The 16,550-nt window shown below is 31.2% G+C and overlaps 2 protein-coding genes across 6 annotated transcripts in view; one reads left to right on the forward strand and one right to left on the reverse strand.

Moving 5' to 3' along the window:
- LOC132718520 (ATP-binding cassette sub-family G member 5-like) overlaps nucleotides 1-11,101 on the reverse strand; it is a 31,727-nt gene extending 20,626 nt beyond the window's left edge. Inside the window, exon 1 of one of the 2 annotated variants that reach the window (XM_060702229.1) lies at nucleotides 10,980-11,101. The gene's annotated coding sequence lies outside the window, so the exon portion shown is untranslated. Of the gene's footprint in view, nucleotides 1-9,758; nucleotides 9,926-10,979 lie in introns of those variants that run through there. The other variant, XM_060702226.1, reaches the window with a different exon arrangement.
- Nucleotides 1-16,550, forward strand: part of LOC132718519 (ATP-binding cassette sub-family G member 8-like) — a 30,653-nt gene that overhangs the window by 7,919 nt on the left and 6,184 nt on the right. For 3 of the 4 annotated variants that reach the window (XM_060702222.1, XM_060702223.1, XM_060702224.1), the window contains 5 exons: nucleotides 7,781-7,930; nucleotides 11,626-11,901; nucleotides 12,125-12,363; nucleotides 12,709-12,841; nucleotides 14,718-14,841. In XM_060702222.1, the coding sequence (XP_060558205.1) occupies nucleotides 7,781-7,930; nucleotides 11,626-11,901; nucleotides 12,125-12,363; nucleotides 12,709-12,841; nucleotides 14,718-14,841 (922 nt within the window). Of the gene's footprint in view, nucleotides 1-7,780; nucleotides 7,931-10,547; nucleotides 10,867-11,625; nucleotides 11,902-12,124; nucleotides 12,364-12,708; nucleotides 12,842-14,717; nucleotides 14,842-16,550 lie in introns of those variants that run through there. The other variant, XM_060702225.1, reaches the window with a different exon arrangement.

The raw sequence follows: 16,550 nt of genomic DNA on the forward strand, positions 1-16,550 counted from the left end.
TATGTTTCATTGTTAAGAAATATGCATACGGTCTCTTCATTACGTGCGAAAGTGTCATTCCATACGATAAAACAATTACTTTCAATAATTTCCACATATTCGTACTTTTTGACACGAACAACTATTGGACTTTTTATCTTGCATTTTTGTTAAAATGTAGTTTATTTCATATGATTTGTCTTATAGTAAAAGGAACTCCACTCCAAAGGTCTAAAACATAAAATATGAATTTCTTACAAAAATTATCTGGGACGCTTAAAACAGAAAAATATGCAAAAGCTATTTAAGAAATATACTCAGAAATAAATTAAAATCGTTGATCATGAATACTTCACCACGATAAGCCTGCTAGTAGAACAACAAACAAAGTTGACCATGAAAACCATACCACATTTAGACTGTTAGTAGAGCAACAAACAAAGTTGATTATGCAAACCATACCACGATAAACCTGCTAATAGAACAACAAACCAAGCTGACCATGAAAACCATACCACATTTAGACTGTTAGTAGAGCAACAAACAAAGTTGATTATGCAAACCATAACAACATAAGCCTGCTAGTAGAACAACAAACCACGCTGACCATGAAAACCATACCACATTTAGCGTGTTAGTAGAACAACAAACCAAGTTGACCATTTAAACCATACCACATTTAGCCTGCTAGTAGAACAACAAACCAAGTTGACCATTCAAACCATACCACATTTAGCCTGCTAGTAGAGCAACAAACAATGTTGATTATGCAAACCATACCACGATAAGTCTCTTAGTAGAGCAACAAACCAAGTTGACCATTCAAACCATACCACAATAAGTCTTATAGTAGAACAACAAAGATTACCATGAAAACCATACCACATTTAGCGTGTTAGTAGAACAACAAACAAAAATGACCATTTTTACAATTCGTTTCGTAGGATATCAATGACAAAGAACACTAGCAAAATGTTGACAAATATTAATATGAAAATAGATAAGAAGTTATTGTATTTGCACTATTTCAGTTCATGCCGGACAAATGGTAATCACTTGGGTCACCCTATAATTTCATATGAATATAAGAATCCGTAATGACGCCTCTGTGTGGTACGTTGCCATATATCTGATGGCAATAATTATTATATTTATAAGTCTTAAGAAATGGAAATAGATGTTGGTATTTTAAGTAAGACTTTCCCATCAAACCAACTTATAGATCTTTTTTGCCTCCGCATTCTGTTTTTTGCAAATTAAAAAAATACCTATCTTTGTGTTTTAAAAAGAAATTTATCATTGTGTTGGCAGATTCAAAAAGTTATAAAATCATAATACAGCTTCTTCAATAACAAAAGCTATATTACAAATATATGAGATAATGTAATAAAGTGTATAAGACAAAAATATATGGCAGCATGGACGATAGCCAAAATATACTTAATAGGCTAATCTTGTCAGTGAATTGTTTATAAGTACGTAGGTCCGTCGTGTGCCAATTAATAAAGTAGCCCGTATTCTCACAGATTGACGACAGAATAGCCCTATTGGATGTATGGTTAATCTAAAAGATGTCTCCGGACAAATATTTACAATCAATCTTCTTGTCGGACTTGCTGAAATGCTTGTGGATTGATGGCATGTAACCTTTGCTCCTCGTATATTTATTGTTGCTTTTAATGTGGGTTCTACATATCTTAATCATTACAACACTCTTAAGTTGACATGAAGCATTCTATGCTCGGATAATTATTCTTATAAAAAGATCTATTAAACTTGGATCAACTTATTGTGAAAATTTAATTTGAATGCTTTACTTCTTTTGCAGCCTAATTTTAGCATTTTGTAAAAGAAAACCCTTAAGATTAGAATGGACTTCTCCAAATTCAAAGTAGGACATGTCTACTACGCAAATTTAACAGTTTAAAAGTCAAATGAACGGCCATTTAAAAAAATATATGCTAATCTTATGTTTACTTTTCAAGTTTAGTTTCATTGCACTTTATATCCGATATTCACCCATTGCACTGATTTAATATTTGTCATTGTTATCGTAATCAGAAATTATAATGCATCTTATTTGTTGAAACATTAGCCATTTATGTGTTGACTACGATAAAACCGACATGCCGGGTATGTCACTTTGCTGTAACCTGGACAGTTTTACAGTAAATATATGATAAGTCCGCTACTTTACTTCAGCAGCAAACATCGTTTTGTTTTTTTTATATAAAACTAATAATTTGATAGTGATTATTTCTAAAATGATAAATCAGTTCAAAGATAACCTGTATATTCAATTAACATGGTTACTTATACAATTAAAGTTTAAAGGACTTAATGAAATAATAAAAAACACACCGTATTTGTGGCTAAAATATGCTTGTACTTTGCATTTTGCGAACAAACTGGGTTTTAAAAAAATGTTATAAATCATTTATGGTAGTTTTAATACTTCTAAATACATGTCGTTATAAATCTATAAACACAATTCATATCAAAATGTGATACAGTGTGACTAGAAATCAATATGTAAAAATAAGTCCTGTCTTTGTTCTAAATCATATAGTAAATATGTTGTGAAAACATCAAAGTGTATCTCATTCATTCTTATGGAAAAAAATATCTATTAGGCTTTAAGTACATTAATGTCATTCCAGAGTTCTTAGCATCTTCAGTAAACAAACGCTGTCTGGGCGAACTTTATTTATGGAGGCAATTTTTTTACCAGATGACGTCATATTTCCACCTCTTGACTATTTTCAGATATTTCTTTGTCAAAGTGGTTATTGTTTTTTGGTAAAATGTAATTTTCCCGCCCAGTGACTGAGTGATGTATTAGAAAGTATGTTAATAACAAACTCCTATGATTTCTTCTGAGTGTTTAATTTTTTTTTCAGTTTGCAATTATTGTATTTCAAATGTAAATGAACCGAGATCGTTTAATTAACTGATATAATTATACGGAAGTCCCACGGAACATATGTTAGTTGATAAAATAATTTTATTTTACTGAAATGTAGACGAAAATGTTAATTTGATTTTTCCAATGGAAAATTAAGGAAAATGTTAATTTAATATTTGAGTTTTTACAGGAAAATTAAGAAAATGTTTATTTAATATTTGCGTTTTTAATGAAAAATTAAGAAAACTGTTAATTAAATATTTGCGTTTTTTAAGGAAAATTTAGAAATTCGTACTGATGTATTTTTATCAAAGACGTATTTTTGCATAGAATCTGTTTTTATTTTGGGAAATTTCATCGTATGTACACATCACTTGTTATCTATATTATGTATGTATATTATCGAGTTAAACGGTCAGTAACAAAAATATTAACTTTAATCCGAGGGATCACATTTTTAGATTAATAATTTAAAATAATTAGTACAAAGTATAAATAAAGGAAAAAAAGATGTTTTGTTTTATTATTAGCACTCAATGAATGAAGAAACACATTTCAAACTATCATAATATCAATGTTTTTAATGGTATAGATGCCATCCTATCTATAAAGCCATGCACAACGATGAATTAATGCTTGTATTTCATACTGTAAGTGACCCAACGTGAAGTTATTTGCTTTAAAGGCCCATTATGCCAACATTTTAATTATGCTTTGATTTTGATTTCTCAAAAAGTTTTTATTTTTGGTATCTGCTTACAGTTTAAAATACACTCATTTGCCATATGGATGAATAACCTTTTCTCCTTTTGCTTTGTTTGAAATCGGTATCATTATAGTGAATAAGTATTTGTATGGAGGTCTAAATACTACTTTGTTAACATTTTACTACTTATACTACACATTACTGTGCAGTCAAAGCTACTTTCCTCAACTGTTAAACATGGAACATGCCCCAAATCCATTATGAAAACATTATTAAACACATGTTTGACATTTCTAAAGAATTTAATAAATATGGATTTCTGAGGTTTAATGTGCCTTTAAAAATCTGTTGAACTAAGTGACACTTGTTTAACAAAAATCTCTGCTTATGTGTTTGAAAGACATCGCAGACAGATAACTTAAACATCTTTCTGTGAAAAAGTACTATAGTCGTTCAGTAAATATTCGACTTAGAAAAATATCTCATCTGACTATGCCTTAAGGCAGATTGTGTCAAACACGTGAGTGTCTGTTGCATGAAAATCTCCCAAAAGAAGTTTTTAGATTAATATTTTATGTGAATATTCTTTAGTGATCATCAAAAGGTGTCTTTAAGATCTTAATTATTTTTACTTTTTTCAGTAATTATTAACCTGGGACCAAAAATAGTTGCCTGTCCCGTTATTTTTGGTCCCAGCATTAAACATATTAATATTTTACGACTAACAGTAAACTGTAATTTAATATCACACATTTTTCTTCATTGTCAAAGTTCAAGTTAAGCTTTAGTTTTATTTCATGTAAATCTTTCATTTACAGGACGTTTTTTAAGTAGTAGACTATCCCATGTCGAATTCTAACAATTCATGACATTGAAATAATAATAAACTTACTAAAATAATGAAACAATATTACAAACATTTCTATACATGATCCGAGCATTGATTCACGAGAGCGTTCTCGTAATATGATAACAGCAATTATATTTGTATTGTGGAAAATGTTGGCAATTAGGTTATCCAATATCGCTCTCTGACAAAATTTAAAATTTGTATTTGTAGATAAAAAAAACCACACACATACCGCAGTAAAATTGGTGAAGTTGTGTTATTATAAAGAAACACTAAATTCCATTGCAAAAAAAGATAAATTGCATAACTATCAGCTTATCTTGTATTGTTTTCGTTTAGATGTAGATGAAAAAAGTTATGACCAAATAGAAATTAATATGAAATTCTTTTCTTTTTCAAAGTTATTGTTTTGCTTCACCTAAATTGATCTGTAGTAACAAAAATGTTTATACTGACCATGTTAAACGGCAGTGATGTTTTACATGTACAATTTCAGATTTTCAAAATTTCCGAAGTTACAATCTAGATGTTTCTTTATTATGGAAAGCTCATTACTTGAAAAATGTACAGTCAGATTAACTGGCGACAGTGTAAATCTATGTACTACTTCTGTCAAATGTCAGTTATAGTTAGTCTGATAAAATACGAAACAGAGATTATCATACTTCGTTTATTTTATTTGCTTATTTATACACTATTTATAACCAATCAATATCGTCGAAGTCATATTTGGCGCTTTAATTAAATGAGAAAATCAAAACGTAATTTACCGAGACATTGCTCGTAGAAGGACAGTAAGTAATCAGTGCCGAGAAGTTTAGCTGAGAAAAAGGCCATAAACACGACGATTGGTCTTATCTTACTGAAATAATTGTGTAATTTGCTACAAAAGTCATGTCAGTGTGTCAGTCATTGATATTAAGGATAGTTTTTGAAGCAGTAAACGTTCGTCGCATTTTATAAGACAAATACAAATACGAAAGTGTTTTCTAAAACGTTCTTTGTTTCATTGATATGTTGAATCATAACCATTGTTTGCCAAAGACATTTTTATATGTTCGTTTTCATCAAGAGACAAACACATATATATACAGTATTTAGGTAGAGAAATATCAAAAAGAAGAATCTTAAAATACCACAAATAAAACAATAATGTTGTGCAGAACTATTTTCAAAGATAAAAAATATTACATATTTGATTGAAAGTACGGGGCGATATTTCGGCCTAAGCTCCTTCCTGATATTTGTAGACATGTTGTGATATAACCGTGTTTAAAATTATCTTAATTGTGTTTTATGACTTTTGTCAAGACCATCACATTGGAGGTAAATGGAAAAATGTTCATCTCGATGACGTCATATTTTCATCTCAAAGCTATAATAAGTGAAAGATATTTCACTGGCAAAGAATTTATAGTTTTTAGTCAAATTATCAGTCTAGTGTGGGATGAAATATACGAAAGTACTGTTTTCGAAACCAATATACAATGTATGTGGGTTTTGCTTTTCTTTAGTTCGATACAAATTCAATTTTCTAAATGTAAATGAATTTGAGCTGTAACAGTTTTATTACTATTACTATTGTACGACTTGATTTCGCAGATGCCCCATTGGAATTCAATTTAATACTGAATAAAAGATAAAAAGAGCAGAAACCAACCACTTAAATGTAGCAGTTGTTGGTGTTATATACCCTGTAGTGATTGGGTTTGAAGAAAGGTGTGTTACGAACTCACAGAATACAATCAACTTAAGGATTAAATGCATATACAAAAAAAAAAACATTAGTTACATTCATTCTCCAAATTAAATCTTACGAGGACATAGAGACAATATATAATCAGACAAACCAAGATAGACTTCTGACTGTTTGTGACAACTAGATTATTTTTACAGCAGTAAAATGATACATACTCATGTAAGGTGTCTGACTTGGGAAAAAAACTCGTGTTATCGTGTTATTTCTAGGTTTTATAGGGTGGGGGAGAGAAAAGTCTGTAGATTTCTCCAGTACTCAGGAATCGTTTTGTGTACCTTTTTTTCTGAATTTGTTATTATACTTCGTTTATCTTATTTGCCCAGTGTCCGACATTATAATTATCATCTATTAAAAACATGATGTTGCACATTGCTCCTTAAATTAGTAAATCAAAATGCAACTAAAAGAAACATGTACTCGTAGAAGAACGGTAAGTAAATAATTGTCGTGAAGCTTTATTTACTTAAGTTAAGAGTAGGAAATGAAACGTTCGATGGGTCTTGTCGTACAGAAATAAATCTGTAATCATGTCAGCAACAGTCAACAATTTATTGAAGATTTTCTGTACAATTTTATTAGTTTTATAGCGTGTTCGAACGTATAAAACAAATAAAGTTTATAAAATTTATGTTTGTTTTATCGATTTATTGAATCACCGTCTTGTTTGTACAAGTGAACATTTTAATATTCACAGCAACGGGCAAACATGTACATCTTTTTGCAAAAATAATAAAAGTAGAATTTTTAACACTTTATTGTGTGTTGTTATAAAAACTGGCAGAGAAATAGTTATGCCTATATTTCTATTAGCTTGCAATTTGTTCGAACTTGTTATCAATATAAAAATGTTGTATGCGTTACTTAGCAGGCATGTCAAACTATCATCGACTGGCAGACAATATGACAACATTTGAACTGCGTCATGACAAAACCAACATGAATTGTTTGCGACCAGCGTGGATCCAGACCAGCCTGCGCTTCCGCGCAGTCTGATCAGTATCCATGCTGTTCGTTTACAAACCCTATAACAAGTAGAGAAACTGATAGCGAACAGCACGGGTCCTGATCAGACTGTGCGGAGGCGCAGGCTGGTCTGGATCCATGTTGGTTTTGTCATGGCGCGACTCATTTGTTTTTTAAAACACAGTCGTACAATATATATGTTTTCATTGTATTTCAAAATTCGTGAAAATTTTCTTCTCTTTAATTTTGAAGTCAATATATTTAATTTAAAATATCTTAAGTATGTTTTGTTCATAATATCAAAAGTTAAAACTCCTTCATTTGATCGAATCAATTGCTTATTGTATTTCTAGTTTTTATACACGAAGTTGTTAATTTAACATTCTCGCTTATATTACTGTTTATCAATTTCTGTTCCCCAAAACAGTCTAGCTCCTCACACTTTCTTCTTACATCACAGACATCACAAAAAAACTCACAAAACGTCCATCTTCTTACATAATAAGACATATACAAAATCCACCAATATTATTTTCCCCATAGTAATCAACCAAAGGAATTTTCAGATTATTAGGCAATTTATGAAATTATAATTATAATTTTATTTTTTGTCTTCAGATTTTGAAGAAATGGCGTCATGTCCATCAAATCTGTATAGTGCTGGCGGACACACGAATGAAGTACTTTTAGAAAGATCTAACACGGCAAAGGGAGTTCTATATACCACATATAAAGATGAAGCAACAGCTACTGTTATTAAAACAGCAGGTAACAAACAAGAATACCAATAATACATGTTGTGTAGTAAGTTAGTAAACGCAATTCCGTTTGCCGAAAGTTGTATACAAATGATTATCATTCTAAGTTACCCAGTCTGCTCGCATGCCCTTACATATATGCAAAAATGCAATATTTTATTGCAAGCACTCTTTTCTATAGTCTGATAATGCTTGCGATACAATATAAATCTTAGAAATTAAATGATACCCGAAACGTTGATATGACATAATGTAAATAGCTTTGAAGGTGTTATTTCATTACGGCATGTACAAAAATTTTGCTGTATAATACATAGAGGATATAATAGCGTCGTCTGACTAGCGAAAGGACATTCAAATTATTAAAAGAAACTCGAGGAGATCTGCCGTATCTTACACCATCCGTTTTATATAGTTAACATTGGGTGTCAGTCATTTAGATACTATCTTAATTTTACTACAACAAAAACACACAAACTGTCGTCAAGAAACATAGCTGTTATAGCTAACTGTGCCAACTCTACTAAAACTTGATCAGAATGATTACACTGTTTTTGGCACACTGGCTTAATAGGATCTGTTATTGAGCTTTAAATCACATAATTCTAATTTCCGGACCAATTTGTCTCAGTTAAATTCTAAACCATGTAAATAATATAGTGCTGTAATATTTACTTTAAAGAAGACCATCTGAGAAATCAATATTGTTTTTTACTAAATTTATAAATGTCTTTATAATTAATGAGCATTGTCACGACAAAACCAACATAGTGGGTTTGCGACCAGCATGGATCCAGACCAGCCTGCGCATCCGCGCAGTCTGATCAGGATCAAGCTGTCGCTATCAGTTTCTCTACTTGTAATAGGGTTTGTAAGCGAACAGCATGGATCCTGATCAGACTGCGCGGATGCGCAGGCTGGTCTGGATCCATGCTGGTCGCAAACCCACTATGTTGGTTTTGACATGACACGGCTCACTTATAAGGAGAAAAAAATATCAGACCAAGATGGTATTTAGCTTTTATCATACATAAATTTCTATTATCGTTTGAAATACATGTATATACTGACGAATTTTGATTATCATTAGATACGAACTACTTTCACATATATGCCCCAATACTTTTTTAAGCGTTTTAAAAATATCAAATATGAAAAAAAAGTAAAATATAAATACTCTTAGATTAATGTACAGACTAAAACATGTTAATATGCATCTTCGAAACGTACTTTTCTTCTAAAAATTAAATGTAGATGAGTTGTTACTTATTTGAAAAGAAAATTTGTACAATTTCTTAGAGATTTTTAATTTATGAACATATATTTATTGGGAAAATTCAGTATCAAAATTTGGAAAAAGATATATTAGCTACGTGATGACTTATTTTCAATTTGATCAATCATCAGAAATTGTTTTACTTGTGCCAACATTCGGTGGCAAAGTGCAATTAAAATCATAAGAAATTTTCTGATGCCTTTCACCCCTGTGTCATATGAGTTATTATAATCAAAGTTCAATTAAAAGTAAAACATTTTGTAGCTTAAACATTTTACACATATAAATGACAAAATTGTTGATATCCTTTTAATATAAGTATAATAATTTCCATTATAACCAAGTGCCGGCGTTCTTTTTCTTGTGAACATGTACTTGATTATAACATTGCAATAAGACGTTTCTTTTTCGTGTGAACACGTACTTGATTATTACATTGTAATTATACAAACAATTCAAGTAAACATTTGACAAGTTAAAATTTGTACTGATAGACCGTTAAATTTCAGATTTGTTTTGGTAAAAAAAAACTTCTTATGAGTAACAAGATAAGTCTACTCACTGTAATTATTGTCCTGTAGTCATTGTTCTGGTAAGAATTCAAGAACACAGGAAATGTATTTCATTGGTAAATACATGATAGAGATGATTCATAGTTAGATGTTAAAACACTCAATGTCATGGTCAAATTATTACTTTGTTACATGGCGACTTGTTTTGATTGAGGACTTTGAGTCACAATGGACTTGTTGTCCATAGATATGATACTGAATGTACCATGACGTTATCTCATCAAGTTGGTTTAACTTTAAACAACTGATACAAATAACAAATATAACTTATTAAAATATTGCTCCTCAGTTATTATTTCAAATATGTTTAATTTCATTCTCCTCGGGGTTTTAAATAGTTTTGACCTTATATCAAATGAATGATAAATGAAGTGAAAATAAGTCGATAACTTGATCTTACTAAGTTCTCAACTGAAAGTACGCAGTTGATGAACAAAACTTTTAAAACTTATTTTCCTTCATAATTAAGTTCTTATGTCGATTGCAAATTTCAAATTGATATTTATGATATTGCATTATTCGGAACATGTAGTCTTTCTGAAAGATACCATGATGAGAAACAAGGTTTAATTATTGCGTTTCATTTTCTTTTGGTCTGAAATTTAAATGTTTAGATATTATACATGTATTTTATATCTATAAGAATTCAACCATACCAATAAATTTTTACAATGTCCGTCAGATAATTAAATATCTGATTTATAATGCGCAGTTTTAATTGCTTTACAATACATAGCTTAACACATTTTACTTTTCATATTATATTATAAATCATATTGATCATATGACTAAGGTTATGAAATGAGTACAAAAGTCGTCTGGCTGACCACTGTTAAGGGTGTTTGTTTTGACTGAAATTTTGCAATCGTTGAATTCGTCCTTGGGTAAACAGTGAATGTGATAACGTTTAGATAACGGGTGCACTTTATAACGTTATGAAAAGCGACAACAATTTTAACCTATAGATATGGACTTAATATGTAGACATTCATGAAAGGATATCAGAAAAGTGGTAATGAAACAACGTCTGTTTAAAATGTGATTAAATATAACTCTAAATAAAACTTTCTACTATAGGAAAAACTGAAAGAAGTGAAGGTAAGTACAAAACGAAACACACTTCCTGATACTATATATAAAATGTTTTATATTAGATACGTTGGAAGTTCATCACTTTTTTACACTAGATGCTAGAAATGTTTATAACTCACCTCACAAGCGGCCGCACACTGTTTATCTCCTTTTCACATGTATATTTTTTCCAAAATTGAATAATCACAATATGTAATTAAACGAAATAAAAGACATTGCATAAATACCAAAAAAAAAAATAAAGTATTTTAATCTGAAACAAAGTTCAGACTTATGTAGCTTAGGTTATTTTTGATATCCTCACCAAGGTCAAATGTTTCAAATATTTGAGTTTCTTTTTTTCACTATACTTGGAACTCAATGATTTTTAGATAAGAATGACAATTAATTTATTTTGTGGATTGCTTTATCTTTCAAGTTATTGATTTGACAGTGCCGCACTTTTTAATTCAGCCCTTACTACACGGTTACCATAATCCTTCGTATAATTTGATAAGCTAAACCAATTTGTTCTTTAAGTTTTGTTTTCATCTCGTATAAATACAATATAGTAGCAATCTGATAGTGTGATCCAACTTTCCGTTTTTATGCATTCTAAGCCTTTGTTGGTGTTCTTTTGGTCAATTTTGCAGTTTATGAAATAAATAAAAAAAAACAAAAGATACCATATTACTACAATTATATGATTGTTAATTAAAAAAGGGGATCTTATTTATCAATAATTTATTATGAAAAGGAGAAATAGTGTAAGTGATATAATTTCAGTTGTGAACAAGGACAAGATCATGGCTGCACGAGCATCTAGTCCGTCTTCTATTTATCATATCCCTGGTGCGACCTTTACACAGAGACCGTCAATAGATGTCAAGGTCAAAGCACTGTCATATACTGTGAATCCAGCCTCGTTGTCATGGTGGCAGAAATTGTCGACAATGCAGTTGCCATGGGAATGGGTAGACAACTGTGAACCTCAGCAAGTTCTCAACAATGTGTCGTTTTCAATAAACAGTGGTCAAATGTTGGCAATTATGGGAAATTCAGGTTAGTATGACCATATTAAATTCAGTAGATACCCATTTGAAAGATTTTAATTCAAAGCAATGATAAACTGAAAATAAAAGCACGTGTATTGTTTTTTGACAAGCATAAAACTGAAACTTTTTAAATTGTATAGAAATGATTTTACTTATACATTGTGGTTAATTTTATCAAAATTAAGTTATTAAAAGTAAAGCAAATATATTCATATTCAATGTTTCTCCAGGTAGTGGCAAGACAACATTACTAGATGTAATATCATGTCGGACAGAAGGTGGTGGGCTGATCGCAGGAGATGTGTACTTGAACAATGTGGCTCGCACAAGTACAATGGTGCGAGGCTGTTCTGCTTATGTGAGACAAGACGATCGCTTGTTACCTCATCTCACAGTCAAGGAGACGTTGATGTTTGTTGCACAGCTTAAGCTTCCAACTACATTTACAAATGCACAAATTAAGAAAAGAGTAAGTTTTTTGTTGGGTTTTACATCGCACTAACACAATAGATGCTATATAGTGACTTTTCAGCTTCACTAGTGGAGGAAGACCTCTGGTGTCCTTCTTTGCATTATTTTTGGCACGAACGGGCACTTGATTTAAAACAAATATCATCAGTTCATCACACCTTACGAAAGTAAACGTTACATTTATCAGCAAGGCGCAGTTTATGTATTTAAATTTATAGACAAGTGTTTGATGTACATCAAACCGAACGAACTGTACCATGTTGGCTGTTATTTCAGCTTTCTATTTTATATACATTAATATTTGTATGATAGTTTACTATTGTTAAACATTAATTTAATTTAGGTAGAAAGTGTTATCAACGAACTTGGTTTGAGTCATGTAGCTGATAGTAAAGTAGGCGGAGCTGAAGATAGAGGTGTGTCTGGCGGTGAGCGAAGGCGTGTCAGTATTGGTGTCCAACTACTTCTTGATCCCAGTGAGTGAATATGCTGTTTAAAATCCGATAACGAATATAATTATATATGAACGAAGTAACGAGACGAAATTATTGAAGTTTTCAGTGATAACTGTATTATCCTTATCATAAAACAATTTTGAACAGATATTTTCTTTTCAATGTAGAATCGGCCCTTGCATTTTCATTAAATTAAACAAAAAGTTATCTGTTTTCTATTATTTATTTTTGTTTTACATTTTGCTCCTTTGAACTGATTTAAAAAAGTATGTAAGTAGCAATTTCAACACAATCATTGGCATGCCAGTACGTACACATGCGCACAGTTACCCGCATACAAAAACATTATATCAATCAACAATAGTCATATAATTGTTCTGCTGATACCATATTTTGTTTCACATTACTCTTCAGAATATCAATAATACACTTGTCCGGTTCTGAATTTATTTCATGGACTTGACCTGCTGTTAACAACGCACTGTCTATGTAAGATTTATGGATTTTAAAATTAAAATCCTAAGATTAAACCGCAGACAAAATAGTCCGGTGTATCGGCTGGTCTAGCTTTCTACGGATGCACATATCTATAACATTGAGAAAATCAGAAAATTGGCAATTTCATACAAAAAACACAAACACACAATGCATTGATACAGAAAAGCACCCAATGCAATACAACAGCACCTGTACGAATGACTAGCAAACCACAAATATGCACTTTTATAGAACAGCAACTAGCACACCTACTGTTTATAAGACAAAATGACAATTCACGAGGACAGTAGCATTCATCTTTTTCATGAAAATTTTAATTGTAAAATGATTTAAGGAAATCATTGAAAACTAATGGAATGTATAGGTTGTTCAAATAACTTCATGTTTCGAGCATCTTATTAAAAAGCAACTGTTTTTAAGTGATTTCGCAAGATGAATACACAATACAACATCAAACAACGTTTTTCTAGATAACTTTTTCTGATAATAATGCTTTTAAATATTCATTCATGAAAAAGATTGTTGAAATACTTTTAGAATTATCTTGTTCTGCATAAATCTGTTGTTTGACATAATTTATCATTGTGGCAAAACTGGCACCTTTCTAAGTCTGTTATATATCAATAGTTTTTTCATCTGAATTTAAATATTTGATTTATCTACGGTAGAATACAACCCCAAGTTGTTTACGTTTTATTTTCGCCTATCAAGTTTGATCATCGATCTTATCATAAAAGCATAAATGTACACGATTTAAGAACACATTTTATGTACGGTAGCTATGTTTCCGAAAAATACATCACTTCTTTTTGGACACAATATGCACGTTAATACAATATACCAAGTGATAAGTACAACAAAACATCTGCTCGTTTAAACGTTGAAAGTATTAATTTATATCAATGAATGAACAACAATTAACATATTCATCTCAAACGAATATTGAAATATGTATTAAGTTTTGTGATTTTTGGAATAATATATTTATGTATTCATTACTTATATATACGATTACGGTCAATATAGATTCTTGTAGCATTTTCAAATTCTATTTTATCAGAGGAAGGAGTATTCGGTAACACGACTTTTTACTAATAACCATAAAATTGATACATATATAACCATAGCCGGTGACATTTAGCTGACGCCAATAGGACTTATCTTCAAAACAACAAATATTGATGACGCAACAACTGATATCAAACTGAGGTTATTTATTATTCACAAATTATAGGAACGCTTCCTCATTACAAACCCATATCATTTAAAAAGATTTTTTTCAATTGTAGAAAAAATAATTTGACATTTTTTATTACAACAAGCTTGTACTGTCTTCATTCTTTAGAAAATAGATATTTTCACATGATGGTATTAAGATCAAATTTCTTTTTAATTTCAGGTGTTCTGTTTCTCGATGAACCTACATCTGGTCTTGATTCCTTCACTGCTCATCATCTCGTAGAGACCTTGGCAAAACTTGCCAAAAATAACCGAACAGTCTTATTATCAATACATCAGCCAAGGTCAGTATTGTACACCATCCTTTGCCTAACTTGTGTGATAAAAATATGTTCATGTGTGAAAGTTATCACGTGAATTTGCCGAGTACCGATGATGATACTTCGTTGCTCACTATGTAATGTACAGAGAGATAATTCCCCTATTACCTGTTTCAATTTTGTATTGGAACAGTCCATTTATTAAAATTTTAGGGATTTCATTATCAAGATATAAAAATGGAGCTATCAACAGTGTAGAACCTGGTCAGACTGCAGTGATGGTGATAACGACTAATCACCTTCGATACAAGCAAGCAAGGGTTAAAGTTTATCACCACTTGCAACATGAATTCTAAAATCGTCTTATTACCATCACAGTGTAATATTCACCATACAAATTGATAAAATTATATTTTAAAGCCATCTTTTTGTTCTGGTACGATCATAACCATTTCTCTGCTCGAACTGAAGGTAATCAGCATTTTTCACCTCTATGAAGCCATGCCAGTCTGTACAACAGTCTTGTCTGACCAGGCTCTATACTGATGACTAATCAACTTGAAATTGGCGTCTTAATTACTCCAAAATTGAAAATGGACAGTTTCAAAAATAGAAGCTGGACCAATCGCATCTTCTCACCCTTTCCGTCAAACTTTGGATAAGGACCTCGAACACAATAGTTAGAATACACAGAACGGATACGGTATTTCCGTCACCCCTACGCTAAGAAACTAAACATGTGAACAAATAGCAATTTAATGCTGGGAGTTGTTTATTGAGTTTATACCAACATATCGAGTAAAAGTCCACCTAAATTAAGTTAATATATAGATATAAAAGTAAGCACTACAATGATTATATACTTATTATTATGGTTGAAGAAACCGAAAGAGCAAAATGTGTACATGTACCTGTTGACATTAATTTGGATATGTTTATAAAATGTACATCATTTGACATTTCTTAAATTCTTTATGATTGTCAGACATATTTTCAATCATCATGATACCGACATAGACTTTATTTTTCTTTTGATGTCAAATACACACTTTCGTTCTATATTAACAAAAATTACAGCTTCTGTTTTTGCTTACATCTAAAACTACGCGTCAGAACTACTTTTAATCCGTATTAAGTCCGAGGTAATTACGAATAATAGCCGAGATGTTCCGAATGAAACTGGGCAAGTCCATATAGGAAATAATGCAGTTGGTTAATGGTTAATGATTTTCGACATGCAGCAGAGAAATGAACGAATCACTACTGATCACAGCGAGATGACATCATGCGCATTTGAGCCACGCCATGACAAACCCAACATAAAGCGTTTGCGACCAGCATGGATCCAGACCAGCCTGCGGATCCGCGCAGTCTGATCAGGATCCATGCTGTTCGCTTACAAACCATATTACAAGTAGATGAAGTGATAACGAACATCATGGATCCTGATCAAGGCGCGGCACATTTATTTGAAATCAGTTTAGTCAGATAACAAAACTATAACAATTCTCCCGATATGCATATCATCAGAATTAATCCAATTACATTACCACAGCTGCATTATGTATGAACAATTAATGAGTTCAGATTCCCTTGGAGATATCTGAAACTGTTACATAATTATATCTTTAAAGGGTGTATTACCATATTTAGAGACTGATTTAGGCTAGAACATGCCGGGGCATTTTACAGACTGATGCAAGTGTCTGGTAGAGATTTTGTCTGATTGTAGG

The sequence above is a fragment of the Ruditapes philippinarum genome, unplaced genomic scaffold, assembly GCF_026571515.1.
Source record: "Ruditapes philippinarum isolate M1 unplaced genomic scaffold, ASM2657151v2 ctg386_1_1_1_1, whole genome shotgun sequence".
NCBI lineage: Eukaryota > Metazoa > Mollusca > Bivalvia > Venerida > Veneridae > Ruditapes > Ruditapes philippinarum.